At 46.8% G+C, this 15,745-nt stretch overlaps 1 protein-coding gene across 1 annotated transcript in view; it reads right to left on the reverse strand.

Moving 5' to 3' along the window:
- Nucleotides 1–308: 308 nt before the first annotated feature.
- The window catches only part of COLEC12 (collectin subfamily member 12), a gene marked incomplete at both ends in the record, with an annotated part of 161,217 nt that continues 145,780 nt past the window's right edge, over nt 309–15,745 (reverse strand). The window contains 5 exons of the mRNA XM_082853716.1: nt 309–445; nt 1,253–1,398; nt 8,669–8,778; nt 10,106–10,242; nt 11,178–11,666. Coding sequence (XP_082709842.1) covers nt 309–445; nt 1,253–1,398; nt 8,669–8,778; nt 10,106–10,242; nt 11,178–11,666 — 1,019 coding nt within the window. The remainder of the gene's footprint in view (nt 446–1,252; nt 1,399–8,668; nt 8,779–10,105; nt 10,243–11,177; nt 11,667–15,745) is intronic.

Here is a 15,745-nt window from a genome sequence, read left to right on the forward strand (position 1 = left end):
CCTAGAAGTGTCTCCTGCACAGTTGTTGCAAAAATCAGGGTGCCAGACGAGTGTACAAGCTCCATCCTGGGAGCTACCTGCACCCTGTCACGAGGCAGAGGGAGGTCACAAAGATGGCATCCACCAGCCTTTGTCCCTGGAGGGCACCTCAGTAGGTCCCTAGATGAGCCAAACCAGAAGCCTACCCCTCTTGCTGAAACTCCAGGACAAGCAAATAGGCCTCTTTCACAGAAATACTGGGGGTATGATTCAGTTTGCTGTCTGCACAGTCCCCTGGGGATAGCAGCTGGCCAAGAATGATTTGTTTGTTATAGTCTCATGGGACCCAGGAATGCAAGCTCACTGGCCACTAGAGCCAGGAGATCCAGGGGTGTTCCCTGGGTGGCAGCTGCAAAACACTGGGCATCAGACGTGTGTAGAAGCTCCCCTTGGGGTGATACTGGTGCTGTGGAGCACAGCAGAGGGAGAGCACAAAGATAGTGCCTGCCCTTCAAGGTCTCCCACCAACTTTCAAAAGAAAGACTTTATGAGATAGAATTACATAATATTCACAAGGTTGTAGAGTTTAGAACTATCTAATATTTTAGAACATGTTCATCACCCCTAAAAGAAACCCATACCTATTACCATTCACCCCCATTTCTTCCTTCCCCCACCACAAACTTTCAAATGTAGTTCTGATGAAGAAAACTAAGATGCTATGTCCTGAAGAGGGTCATGTATTTAATGAAGCTTTACATAAGTACCTTTTGAAATGAAAAAAAGAATCTCCAAATGCCTCTTAGGCTTATGAGCTTATAAGGAGGTGGGGAAACTATATCCCTACATTATCTAGCACAGCATCTGGCCCATAGTAAATGCTCAATAAATACATGTGGAATTGAATGCTTGGCCACCTGAATTATCCGTGCATGGAACTCTATGAAAAAGACTTAACACTGGTGCCATATGTTAAATAACAATTGACTGACAATATTATAAGGTCATGACCTAGGCCTTTTAGTCTAATATTTATTGAGTACTTCCTCTACATTAGGCACATTTATTAACTTATTTAAGTCCTCACAACAACCCCATTAAGAAGATATTATTATTTCCCTGAGGTTAATAGCTTGCCCAGCTAGTAAATGGCAGAACCAGGACTGGAACCCGATTACCGAGCCTACATTCAGATCCCTTATACTCATCACCTCTTGCCCTTTAATAAGATATAAGCTCAGCGGCTCTCTCTTAAATCCCCTCTGCTGCTTACCTGTCTCCCCGTCTTTTTCGCAAATGAAGTGATTGATGTCCTCACATTGGAAGTCGTTCCACTGCCCAGCATAAATCAGCCCAGCACAGTCTTCTCCAGGCCCATGGCCATGACTCCAGTTATCTGGCTGTCCAGCTTTCCAATTTCTTTTAAGAAAACAGAAATCAAGTATTATTTGCAAAGTCACAGAGAAGTTTTCTTTACCCAAGAGCAGCAGAGAAATGTAAAAAACAAAACCAAGGCCTGTCATTTGTCTGGGAATGAAAATGCACTGTTTAAAAAGCTGTGCACACTTGGATTCAGAATAAGCAGCTGTTTTGCAGAGCACTGTGTTATGCAGCATCTCCCTGCAGGCTTGTTATCATTGCCACAGTGCAATCAGCTCACTGAGCTGCTTCATCACATTGCTGAGAGAGTAAATCTGTCTCCAACACAGTTAGATGAATGACAGCTTTCTAACGTGCACTGGAATGCTGACTGCTGGGCACGTGGGTGTATATCTGTGTGTGAATGTGTATGCATTCTGAGGAACACACACACACACACACACACACACACACACACACACACACACACACACATTCTTGGAAGAACCCAGAGGGAACCTCGTACGTTCTGATATCTTGTCTCTAACAAGTCAGAGTCAGGCAGAGAGAGTGAAAGACGCTTGATGTACACTTACAAGAACCTACAATTATAAACACTTGGTTATGGTTTTCTGGCTAAGTTGTAGATAGTTAATTGCTATAGAAAGAAATAGTAATTTATTCTTACTGAAAATGACTTAATACATCTCACTGCCTTTTTTGGGAGAGAGATTAAAGTCTTTAAAACAAGTTTTCTTTAGGATGAGCTCATTTGGGGCTTAACTTGCATGCTGCTGCTTAAAGCACCCCTTTGCCAACGTTTGCTGTTCCTGACTCTATTTCCAAGCAATAAATTAGATGTGCTTCCAAGACTCAAAACTTGAAAGACTACGTTTTCTCCGAGAACCAGGTCTTTGCACAGAAGCTTGTGGTTACCTCCTAAGAGGACAAGCTTGCCTCGTGCGGAGGGTCCGAAAAAACATCTGCAGCAGGAAGTGCTTCCCATAAACGATGACTCATTACCCAACCAGCATCATCTAATAATAACTCACTCTGGTCCATGCTTCATGTTCGTATCAGAGTGGCTGCGGCTTTGGCCGCTAGAGAGAAATCTTCCACTGTACAGACCCTGATAGCAGGAGAAAGTTCTACAGCAAAGAAACACTTCTCACTACTAAGATTTTCCTTTTCTGAGGCCAGGCTCTTACCAGGGTCACCTGGGGACAGAGCCCATGTTGTCCTACTTCTTTCGATGACAAGACCAGCAAAAATCAGGGCGATGGGAAAGGAGAGTTGAAATTTACAGTTAAAGGATGTAACAAGGTAGCATGGACTCCCCCAAGCCAACTGTATATTTTGCGATATTTTATAAAATGAAGTGAACTCACTTAAATAAATCTAGTGATGAAGAGATAATTTAGATGAAACCATCAACTGATGAGAGTAAATGTGGGACGATACTCAGGTGGAAGTCAGAAATAGTCATTTGTTAACTCTTTCATTCGACAGATATTCACAGAGCACCAGCTATGTGCCAGGGATAAATAATGCTAGCTGATGGCAACACGGCACTGTGGAGAATAGAGTCCCAGCCCTCTCAGAAATTATATCACAGGCAAGAAACAAATGAGGTAAAACCCTCAGACTGTCACAGCGATGCCAGAAAGAGATGAAGATGAAGGAAACTTTCAGGCAAGCTTTTTTGTGTGTGTGTTTCCGCCTCGAAGGACCCTCCCGGAAATGTCAGCAATGCCTGGGCAGTTTGATGTTGTCGGTGTACACGTTGCTCATTTCTGTAGTTATACGAGGGGGTTCCATTCCAATTTTGTTTATCAAATTTGAGATGGTGATTCTCGATGCATACTGACAGGACATTTAATATTCTTTATCTCCCAGTTAGTTGGGAAATTGCATAAATAGGAATTCTGATAGAAGATCTGTTTAATATTTTCCCCTTGTATTTCCTTGCCCTTTTGAGTAGATAAAAGGGATTTACAGATGAGACAAAAAGAGAACTGCTTGATAAGAAAGGAGATTGTCTTTATCACCATCCTCCATTCGTTTTTTTCCAGGTCACTGGAATTCTTCACATGCAGTGCTTAAAGCAATCCTTCAGGACTAAAGGTAGAAGGTGGCTGTGAGTGGAGTGACTCAGGTGGGACCAGCATGGATGTGCGGTGGAGTAGCCTGAAGCCAGGCTGCAGGAGGAATTTGTCTCAAAGACTAAGTCTCACAGCATCTCTTTGGAAAAGCTAAAATCACATGGAATGATTTGTGGCAAATCCCCCCAGTCTGCATGCTTGTAATAGAGCAGAACGTGTCAGATAAATAGAATGTATATATTTTGGAGAAGAATTTCAGCTTAAATGTTGCCTAAACCTCATTCATAGGTAGATTCTGGAAAGAAGAATGGCTGAAACCTGGGCGCCAGATCCTTGAATGCCACATTATAACATACACGTCACAGAAGTGGTTGGGTAGCAACGTGTGTATGTACTTGGACACTGTATTTTGAGTACACTGGGGACCATGGAAGCATCGGGACTCCCTCTTCCAGGGAGCTGGAATCATCGCAAGCACCTCAGCCAGTGGGTGTGAAACAACCCCCAGGATTCTGGGTTTATACTAATGGAGGTAGAGCACAAACTCAATTCTGGGAACAGCCCCTTCCAACTCTCACAACTTAGTATTTCTCATCGACCACAAGATTGACTGAGCCTTCATGGCCAAGAAACTTCTCCTGGTAAGAGCCTGGCCTCAAAGCAGGAAAATCTTAGTAGTGAGAAGTGTTTCTTTGCTGTAGAATTTTCTCCCGCTATAGAGGTCTGAACAGTGGAAGATTTCTCTCTAGTGGCCAAAGCCAGTGCCACTGATACAAACATGAGGCATGACCAGAGCGAGTGAGTATTGAAGTAGATGATGCCAAAGGTTCCCTTCTGGTCCTTACCATTCTACGGTTCTATATTCTAAAAATGTAGCATATAATATTACGTGTAGCCATCTGTGTGGACAGAAGGGCAACCCATGTTTTGTCTTTGCAGTGCAGAGATGAAAGCTGTTACTCGTAACTTGACAGCATGCTCCCGTTAAATGATATCCTGTGCAGGGGACCAAGAAATGGACAAGAGGAAGAGAGGAGCTTCAAGTGTGTTTTGGGAGACTCTCAGGAAGCACAGCACATCTCTGATGATCTAAGGTGGGCAACTGCAAGCAGGGTGGGCAGGAAAGGCCTTCCAAGGCTCCCTTACAGTTCTGCTTTGAGCAAGTGGGCAGAGTCTCCATCCCATGTGTGTTTGACTGCCCCGTGCCTACCAGGCAGTCTCCACTGACAGTGATGACCTTTGCCAAATGACACACCGACATTTATTCCATCAAGAGTAGAAAGACCAGCTTTGACATGCTCCTGATTTCACTGGTCTTCTCCCTGGTTTGTCTGTTTTCTATTTCGTTGCTTTCCAGTCATTATTATTTCCTTCCTTTTGCTTGCTTTGGGATTAATTTGCATTTCTTATTCTACCCTCATAAAGTAGAAGCTTAGATCATTACTTTTCAACTTTAAAATATTTTTCTAATATAAGCATTTTAAATCTATAAATGCCCCTCTATATACTGTTCTAGCTGCATCTCACAGATTTTGATATGTTTTGTCTTTGAAACATTTGCAAATTTCCTTTGTGATTTCTCCTTTGCTCCGTGGGTTATTTAGAAGTGTGTCTTTAATTTCCAAATATTTGGTGATTTTACAGATATCTTTTTGTTATTGATTTCTAATTCAATTTTGTTTTGGTGAGAGAACATACACTACATAATTCCAGCGCTTTTAAATTTATGGAGACTTGTTTGATGACCCAGCCCATAGTTGATCTTGGTGAACATACCATACGCACTTGAAAAGAATGTGTATTTGTAGTTGTTGGGTGAAAAGTCCCATAAATATCAATGAAGTCAAGTTAGTTGATAGTGTCTGCTATATCCCTCTTGGTTTTTCTATCTCTTCAATACTTGTTCTATTAATTACTGAGAGGAGAGCTTTCAAACCTCCTTTGAAGCCCCGCTCTTCACTGTATCCACATTTAGGGTCAGAGTGTCTGTCTTCTTGATTGTGACAGGGTCCTGGAAATCAGACTGTTTTTACATGAGTAGAAGAACAGTACCTCTCGCTCGTATTGTGCCCCAAACTCCAGAAAACATCCTCCAAACCAGCACAGAGGCTGGGTCATGGTGGACACTCCAGGATAATTCACTGAATGTTATCATGGGACTGTGGGCCAGTGGATCCCAATGTCCAGTCAGAGGACTGGTGCTGGGCAAGAATGAAGTTCTCACAGGTCTGTGGTGAAAAGAGAAAAATGAGGACAACTCTGTGTGTACGTGTGATGGCCAACTGCCTTTTCTTGGTTTTATTCTTGTTGTTTTCGTGCTGAGATTTGTTGACAGGTGATTTTTTTTTTTTTTTTTTTGCCTGTGCTGTGTAGCATGTGGGATCCTAGTTCCCTGACCAGGGATCGAAGCCGTGCCCCCCCTGCACTGGAAGTGTGGAGTCTTAACCACTGGACCGCCAGGGAAGTCCCCGTTGATAGGTGATTTTTAAAACCCATGTCCTTAGTTGGGCAACTAAAATCTTGGCAACACGAGTAGGCCTTCAGTCTTTCAGTCCCCCCCACCACTGGTCCAATTTTAGGTGACAACTCTCACAACTGTTTTGACTCTCCTGAAGCATATATCTGCTGTGCTGGATGCCCTCCTCGGGCTGGCGGCCAAATTCCCGAGTGCCAGGGTGTGGTGTGGCTTCGTCTCCACAAGGACAGGTGCGCAGGGAGCAGACAGGATGTCTGCTGAGCCAGGAGGCAGATATCCATTTGCCCTGGGGGCAGTCTGGGGCTCACCTTCGGAGCAGACCTAAAATCTTCAAATGTTCCACCTTGAAGTTTGGTCGTTCTTTTAAAAGAAATGGCCTTTGCCAGCCCCCACCCAGAACTCCCTTGTAGTAGGATGAACCTAGCTATGGACCCAAAATTTCCAGCATGCGCTCCAGCACAGCACTTGTGATGGGCTGCAGGAGCAAAAACATATATTGTCGGGACTTCCCTGGTGGTCCAGTGGTATACAATCTGCCTGCCAATGCAGGGGACACGGGTTCGATCCCTGGTCAGGGAACTAAGATCCACATGCCACGGGGCAACTAAGCCTGTGTGCCACAACTACTGAGCTCGCACACCTCAGCTAGAGAGCCCGCATGCCGCAACTATGGAGCCCATGTGTTCTGGAGCCCATGCACCACAACTAGAGAGAGAAGAGAAACCCGCATGCCACAACTAGAGAGAAGCCTACGCCACACAACAAAGAGCCTGCGTGCCACAATGAAAGATCCGGAGAACCTGCATACCGCAACTACAACCCGCAGCCAAAATAAAAAATAAACATACTATCTTTCTCTAAACATTCCCCCCAAACCCCCCACAATGGTAAGACCATAGACCCAGTGCCTGGCTATGTGGCCCCACCTCGGGGGTCAGGTCCATTCTAGGCTGATCATTTCCACCTCTCCCATGGGGGTGATAAGGGTCACATGGAATGAGGTCTAGGATTGTGCTGAAAACTGAATTCCCATATTTACACATCTGTGTTCATAGCAGCATTATTCACAGTAGCCAAAAGTTGGAAGCAACCCACATGTCCATCCATGGATGAATGGATAAACAAACTGTGGTCCATCCATACTATAGAATATTAGTGAGCCTTAAAGAGGAAAGAAATTCTGACACGTGCTACAGCATGGATGAACCATGAAGACATTATGCTCAGTCAAATAAGCCGGTTACAAAAGGACAAATACTGAATGATTCCACATACATGAGTGACTTAAAGGAGTCAAATTCATAGAGACAGAAAGTAGAAGGGTAGGTACTACAGGCTGGGGGGAATAGAGAGTTATTATTTAACGTGGACAGGGTTTCAGTGTGGGAAGATGAAAAAATTCTGCAGATGGATGGTGGTGAAGTTTACACAACAATGTAGATGTAGTGGACACTGGAATCTACACTTAAAAATGGTTTAAATGGTAATTGTTATGTTATATATATTTTACCACAATTTTTAAGTAAAAGTTTTTTAAATAAAATAAATGGCCTTAGTCTGGTTTCCACCTATATCCTCTAATCATGCTTTTCACGTGGAGGATTTAAAAGTATAAAGAAGCCTGTCTGTCTACCCCCATGCACAGACATGCACAGGAACTCTCTCTGGCCCCTCCATCCCCTCTAACCCCTGTTCCCTGTCCTTGACCTCTACTGCTCCAGCCTCGATGCCCGTGATGCTGTCTTGGACCTGAAACACCCTCGCTTTCTCCTCTCCCAGTGCCAAGGATGCTGTGGTTCCTCCATGCTCGGGACATGGTCCTGAAGCCGAGATGCCCACACGCCTGCTTGAACCTCTGCGGGGCCTGCCTTCTCTGTCTCCAGCAAAGGAAAGGTGGGTTTTTATAAATTCTGCTCCATTTGGTACAGTGTGTGTCGCATATTTTCACATCCATTAGAGGCAAACCAGGAGTAGGATAAAGAGGTGAAATTTAAATGGGCACAATTTGGTCCTCTTCAGACCATGGGGTAGGATTAGGGCAGGAGTGGACACCGGGGTCAGATGAGGCTCATAGAGATGTCTGTGCCCCTAGGAGCTCCGAGAAGGTTCTGTGAAGTGCTTCTCTTCTCTGTTGCTGCCTTTATAGAACTCGGGTCACATCGGACTTAGAGAGACTCTTCAAGCCTGCAGGACACGGTCATCCCACAAACGCCTTCATTTGTGGTGTACTTGAACTTTCTGTGTGTAGGACAGTCATCAACCTGTAGTTCATCCCCACACTCTGGCCAGAAGCACAGAGGGGGTCAGGGCGTCGATGGCGTCATCCTGAAGGGAGTGCCCGGCTCTCGTCAGAAACGTGGCTGGTGAGCTCGGACCATGCTGGGGAGCCTGGGGCCTCTTTGGCCTTCGCGGCAGCATTTAAAGAGCACGCTCGGCCACAAGTGCCATCCTGGGTGGTTTTATGAGTCTGGTGGTTTATTTTGTTTGTTGTTTTGTTTGTTTTTGTAGAAATGAAAAAAAATTCACTCCATGAAAAGAAAAAAGAAAACCCCTATTTTTACGGCATATTGATTCTCAACCATAATTTCCCTACATGGAAATAAACATGCAGCTGGTACCTGGAGCCTCAGTTTGAGGAACGTGTAGGACACAAGGTCGTTCAGGAAGAAACTGTAGGAAGTCAGTCTGGCAAGAGGTGAAAACATAGACCAGTGAGAGCCTGACCAGCAATCTGGAAGTTTCTGAGACTCACTTATACTCTAGAGATGTCCCATCCAGCCACTTCCATTCGTTTTCCTGCTCTGAGTCTGTGAGGCCGATCCAGTAGTTCTCTCTCCCTACCATCTGCTTTTTGATCCATTGCTGAAAAATAAATCAGAAACGGTACATTACTATTTCTTGAACAGATGTTTGGGGGACTTTCCCCTCAATGTTTAGAAAAGAAGGACACTTTATAAGAGGATGTTTATCAGACTTTAACAGAGAAGCATATGAGATTTGAATAAGATAAAGCTGTCTCAAAAAAAACAAAAAAAAGGATGTTTGTCAGAATTTGTGCACTGCTTTTGCTGTCCTCTTGTTACTGCACTTGTCTTGCACTGTTTTGGGGGCTTTGACGTTTTTTTCCTCTTATAAGCTTATAAGCAATATTTAAGTGACGCTCTTTCTCCCTTAAAGTATCCAGACCACTCGATGAATCCCACCAGGCTCCACCCCCTTCCACCACCCCTCCCTCCCACGTTCAAATAACAGTAACAGCCACGGCAACATTGAGCACTTCCTCTGGGCCAGGTCCCACGTCCAGTGTGTCACATACAACGTGTCTTTGAGCCATTACAACCACCAACCTAAGACAGATGACAAGTGGCTGAGCTGGGATCAGGCCCAGGTGTGTGTTCTGAAGCCCAGGTACCTGACTGCTGTCTTATGGATGCTCATTCCCCGTCAGTTACTGCAGAAGCATCTGTTTTTAGGGTCATGTCTGCCAGAGACACTTAAGGAAAAGGAAGGAGGCCACTGGGGTAGTGTGGCATTAAAGAAAGAGCATCGGTATTGTTGCTAGTTGGACCTCAGTTTCAATCTCAGCTCTGCATTTGCTTGTCTCATCATGTATTCATCATTTAAACTTTGCGGGGCCTCAGTTTTCTTATCTGTTAGATGGGGGTAACATTACACATAAGCTCTAGGGATGTGGTGAGGTTTATAAGAGATAATGCCTCATGCAGTGCCTGGCACACAGTAGGGGCCTAGTGAGTGGTCACCATTGGTATCATGTGTGGGCTCTGCCCCAGGGCCTCCTCTGCTCTTCCTGACTGTGCCGAGGCCACACGTCTGGTCCCTCGCATCCCTCCCCACCCCTACGGTGCTTAGGCCTCTCTGCCTCTCTCTCCACAGGGGCCTGGTGCTGGCCTGCCAGGCTTACGGCTCTTTCAATGGCCACCGGTAAAAGCCACACACCTCCAGGCTTGATAAAGCCAGACCTTCCAGGTGGAAGCATAAGGACCTAATTCCCATGCCATGAATGCTTCTTGTCACTGGATAGATAGCCCAAATCTCCAAAATGCAGCCTTCTGTGTTTACGTGACTATGAATTCTTGATATCTTTGAATCCTCAGTAAGCACGTACTTTCCAGGTGTCACGATCCTTAAATTACAGTTTTCCCCAACTATAAGTATGCTGCAAACATACCTGTTCCTCTCTTGTGTTTATGAAAATGAGATGTGAAGACTTGTCTTCACAGGAAAGTTTTGCATCCTCAAAAATTTCTTTTTCAACCGAAAAATAGTAGCATTTGTCTGTGAAGTTCTTCCAGTGAGGCGGGCAGCCTAGGAAGGCAAAGTTTAAAAGTATTGATTAAAACACACACACACACACACACACACACACACACACACACACACACACAGAGAAAGCACTAAGCCTTTCCTCAGCTGTGTTTAAGAGGCACAGCTATGGCCCTGCTTCCCCACGTCCATGTGCCAAGCCAGTGACTGACGTTTGGGGACATGCTGGGAGCAAAGACTAGTCCAGGAAAGTGGCCTGCAGAATACACAGTAGTTAAAACTACATAATCTGGAAAATATCTACCCTGAGCCTTTGTTCCTCTGTGTCTGGATTCGTCTTTACAATGACAGAAATAACAGAGCAACAAAAAGCAGCACAGGCACAGATGTTCAACGTCAGTCTGGAATCATGTGGAACCTGTAAACAAGTGGCTGGGAGAGCCCAGAACTAGAACTAGGCTCACGGAACAAACATGACTGAGCTGGACTGAAGGAAACCAAGTGGAATCGGGTGTGGGTCAAAGGTTGCAGACCAACACTCAGGGTTGGACCAAAGGTTTCACTATCAAAGGACGAGAAGGCGCCATAACATCTTCTCAAAAAGAAATACGATCTGCCTTCAGGACCAGAAAGTTCCATCTGCACGTTAACCACGGGTCATCCATCCCCAGGTGAAGGGCATAAAATGAGGACAGGGACGGGTCCGGGGTGGCCAGCCTCGGACTTTCCTGAAGGAAATGTTTGGGACCAGTTTGTCCCCGAGGACCCAACTCAGCTAATTATAAACAAGTGCTGGAGGGCCTGGTGCTGTTTAGAGAGAAACACAAGTGCCTGAGCACCACCGCCTGGCACGGGGCCGTGGGAGCAGCGGGGGCGGAGGCCACCCTGTGCGATGCCTTCACTGCCAATAAAATGCGGTGTGGGGGGTGCACATGGCGGGGGGCACCCATCCCCGGGTACGAGGGGCTCAGACTTACCGTTGGCCTCGGGTGCTGCAGTTGGCTCGCTCTGCAGGGCCAGGGGCACCGCCGCCCCTGCTGGGCCCGGGGGACCGGGTGGGCCCTTGGGACCTGGCATGCCCGGCACCCCAGGCAAGCCCGGCAGACCCCTAGGCCCGGGCACCCCAGGCTCCCCCACGGTGCCCTGCAGTCCCTGGAAGCCGGGGGGGCCCTGGGGGCCCGGGAGTCCGTCCTTGCCTGGTGGGCCGGTAGGGCCTGGGTCCCCACTGGGGCCCTGAGGGCCGGGCTTCCCGGGGGACCCGCGGGAGCCTTTGGGGCCCTGCAGGCCTTTGGAGCCTTTGCCGCCACGCTCTCCAGGGGGGCCGACCGGCCCGATCGGGCCCCTCTCACCGGCCGGGCCGGGAGGGCCAGGTTCCCCCTTCTCTCCTTTCTGTCCCTTGTTGCCAGTGGGACCCGGGGGTCCCTGCTGTCCTCTGTCACCTTTCGGACCTCTGGGGCCAGGAGGACCTAAAAGAAAAAAAAGACAAAAGGCATAAAAGTGAAATCCAGGACGCCTCTGGTCATCTGGGACCATTTTGTCACCAGCAGGAAGGCTGTGTGGGTTGAGATCGTGTGCGGGTTGAGATCGGGATGCCCTCCCTCTTATTTCCTCCTCTTTCCACTTATGTGATGAATATTTATGAACTACCTGTTATATGACAAGCACCATGTAAGGTGGGGGAGAAGGGGTTTAGAATTAGACCAAAAAGATGCCATCGAGTGTTGCGGGCCCTATCCTGTAATTCCTGCACCACACCGCCCCGGCCTCTCCTCTCTGCTCCTCCACTGACGCTCCTGTCCCCTTCAGCGGTGCTGCGGGCACACTGCTGTCCTCAGGGCTCAGCCTCACCGTGCACCAGCGTGCAGGGACGGGCGGTCTCCATGAGAAGTGCTCTCGGGGCCAGAGCTAAGGAGGATCAGTTTCATTTTTTCCAGAGAGTCTAATGATGCAAATAGGGAAGGTGGACTAGAGAAAAAAAGAGGTGGACCATCTAATTGGCAAGGGAGAAAAAAAGACACCATTTTCCACCAAAGGAGGAAAAAGCAGTTCCCCCTAAAAAAGGTTGGGAGAAGAAGGCAAATACCTGTTCATCCCTTCTTGTTCCAAAAGCAAGTTCACATAACATGGGATTGTTTTGTTTTCTCTGAGTTCTCAGGGGTAGATAAGGTAACAGGGATGTCACACAACAAGGATTTGTATAGAAAATGACAGTGTGAGGTACTTTCACATACATTATGTCACCTGACCTTCGTCTATGACAGAGAATTCCCACAGCGCATCTGAGGATACGCAGGGCCACAGACACCAAGCTCTTTGTTCAAGGCTACTTAGTGACTCAGGACAGATCTACCCAGGGGAGTAAGACACGGACAGTCACCGTCTGGGAGAGGAGCTGGGACAGGAATTCAGGGCTTCTCATGTTGAAATGGATGCATCGTGGAGGGCACCGTGCTCAAATATTCTGCTGCCTGGAATCTTAGAGTCTGAGATCTCACTATTCTGCGTGAACAAGTGTAAGAGCTTCACACCCATTCTTTGGACAGAAGCAGAGAGCCTTTGAGGCTGGAAGGGCGCAGGTGTGGGGGAAAGGCTGGGTTGCTGGGACTCCCACAGTTTTTCCTATTCCCCTGCACCAGCACACCCCACCGGCTGGTCGGGATGGAACAGTGAAGCAGCCTTTCCCACCTCAGTAGGGGGAATCTCTGCACCCTCCCATCCCAGGCCCTAATGGACATCACTGCGCCCACACATCATCCATGGCCAAGTCCAGCCTGCCGTCTCTGCCGTCCTTTAGCAGGAGCCTAGGTCCTGGACTCAGCTCTCCTTACTTGAGGCTACCCATGACATTGCCCCTGGACTTACTGGCAGGACCCTCTACGGAGCTGTAAGCGAGTTTATGCCAATGGCTAGCACTGGCTTCAGTGCGTTCTTTCTAGGGTTATCTACCCCATAAGTGGGAGGCTTTGGGATGAAGCACCCTCTCCCTGAACCCATTTCATTGACTCCTCTCCACCCGCTCCTGTTGACTCCTCTCTACCATCAGCTCCCCTGGGCTCTGGGTCCTTATCTCCATCTCACAGTCAGATGGTCTATCTTCTCTGGGATGTCCCGCCAGCACCCCCAACCTGGTGTGTTTACACTGACCTTGTCATCTCTGCTGTTCACGTCCTCCTCCCGCCATCCCTTATCCCACTGCATCATCACAACCATCTCATCACCATCCTAGTGTGAGTCTTCTCTCTCCTCCTCTCTCCCTCCTGCCCCTCTCTGTCTTTCTGGTAGATTTTCACAGTTTCCTCTTAACTGCTCTTCCTACCTCTGATTCCTCTCCATTCATCCCACTCTGCATCTTTCGCCTTCTTTACACGTAACTCTGGTCTCCACCTGCTCCAGAATATTCAGCCCCTTCTTGATCATCTGATGTCAAGGCTTTCATGACCTGGTCTCACATGTGTTTATTCCATCCTCCCCTGCACTTATGCAAATTTCTTCTCTTAGAATTTTCTCTGCCCATATCCATCTGGAGAATTCCTGTTCACCCACCATGTAATCCTCCCAGGTCACTCCAGATGGAAGTTTTTCCTCTTTTATGATTTTTTAGTCCTTGTTTATTCTTCGAGGATCCTTCCCCATCTAGCAGCTAGATTATAGGCCATAGTCATTATCCAGCAAGTGTTTATCAAACCAATGTGCATCACAGCCCAGTGCACTAATGCCAACATTATGGGCCCCAGCAGAGACCAAAAGGGAAAGATTTTGGGGGAACGGTGTCCTGCCTGGTGTCCCTCACCTCATTCCAAGAAGTACAGCTCCACTCAATCTACATATCAGGTCTACCCTGGCTGCCAGTATGGAATCACCATGGGGAGATGTCTTTCCCGACTCTACTCACACTTCAGAATTGATCTAGTGGTCTTTTATCCACAATCTGATTTTTTTTTTCTGTTTAACTTGATGAGGCTTATTAAACAGCCAAGCCACTTAGTAAAGACATGGAGGGTGGGTTTTCATTGCCAGATCAGTCTCCTTTAAAAAAAATAACTTAGAGGCTTCCCTGGTGGCACAGTGGTTAAGAATCCGCCTGCCAATGCAGGGGACACGGGTTCGATCCCTGGTCTGGGAAGATCCCACATGCCGCAGAGCAAATAAGCCTGTGCGCCACAACTACTGAGCCTGAGCTCTAGAGCCTGTGCACCACAACTACTGAAGCCTACGTGCCGTAACTACTCAAGCCCGTGCACCCTAGAGCCCATGCGTCGCAACTACTGAGCCCACATGCTGCAACTACTGAAGCCTGCATGCCTAGAGCCCGTGTTCCACAACAGGAGAAGCCACCGCCATGAGAAGCCCGTGTACCACAACAAAGAGTAGCCCTTGCTCACCGCAACTAAAGAAAGCCCACGTACAGCAACGAAGACCCAATGCAGCCAAAAATAAATTTTAAAAAATAATATTTAAAAAATAAAAAGGGCTCTCACTCATAAAAAAAATAACTTTGTGTAGTTGAGAAATAGTGTCTTACAGATTATTAGTGGGTAAGGTGGCATGTGTGTTCCTCCACAACAGATGTAGCATTATGGAAGATTCTAGTGGAACAATACTGACAATAGGCCAAAACGAACAAACAAAAATCTAATTTATTTAGAATAAGGGCAAAAATAAAAGTAACTTTTTTTTTTCCCCTCAGCTACTTCTGTTTGGTTTATGTTCTATGTTTAGCCTTAAGAAATCCAAATAATGAGGAAGGTCTGTTGGGAAATTCAAGTGCTTTAGAAATTCTTTGTCCTTATCCTCTTCGTGGATTTACCAATAATCAGTGCTTCTTGATCACTCACGTCTGGGGTTGGTGCTATACTTGCAAGTTACGGGAAATGAGTTCACTTGCAGCCGTGAAATAGTGCCCGTTCTGGGGCCTGTCTCCCTGTTCTGAATGTTCTGACAGACCCGTGTGACAGGGACTTGTATTTGTTCCAGAACACCCTCCTCTGGTTTCCAACAGAATTCCAAAGACATACAACTCTCTCTTTGCCTCCTCACGTGAATCCAAGACCTCCCTTACCTGGGGTGACAGCTTTTCGTGAATCTTCTTTCTTTCTGGGGTCGGGTAGTTTATCGTATTCAGCTGTTTCCCTCTGAACCGAAGTTGTGCTTGAATGGCCCTACCTTCTCCACATAGAATCGTGGCTTATTTTAAGAACAGCATAAAAACACGGATCCCGCAGTCAACACAAAATACCAACAGATGCTAATTTCCAGATCTTGAGAAGGAAGGGAATAAGACACTGGGAGAAGATGCAAGATTTTGCCTTTGATAAAGTCTAAGATCCTACTTGTGATGGATTTCCCAGCTGGATTAGCATAAAAACTGAAATTTTCATATGAAGCACTAACTACATCCATCATAAATAGGTTATCTGTCTCTCTCTTTAAGATAAAGTTTTATATTCATGGCTGTGGATAAACTCCTAGCAAGCACACTATTATCAACGCATGTCTTCATCCCCAGCTGCCCCATCCGCAGAGCTAGAGCAGGAGGCTGGCGCTC

Source organism: Leucopleurus acutus (assembly GCF_964270905.1).
Source record: "Leucopleurus acutus genome assembly, chromosome: 13".
Lineage (NCBI taxonomy): Eukaryota > Metazoa > Chordata > Mammalia > Artiodactyla > Delphinidae > Leucopleurus > Leucopleurus acutus.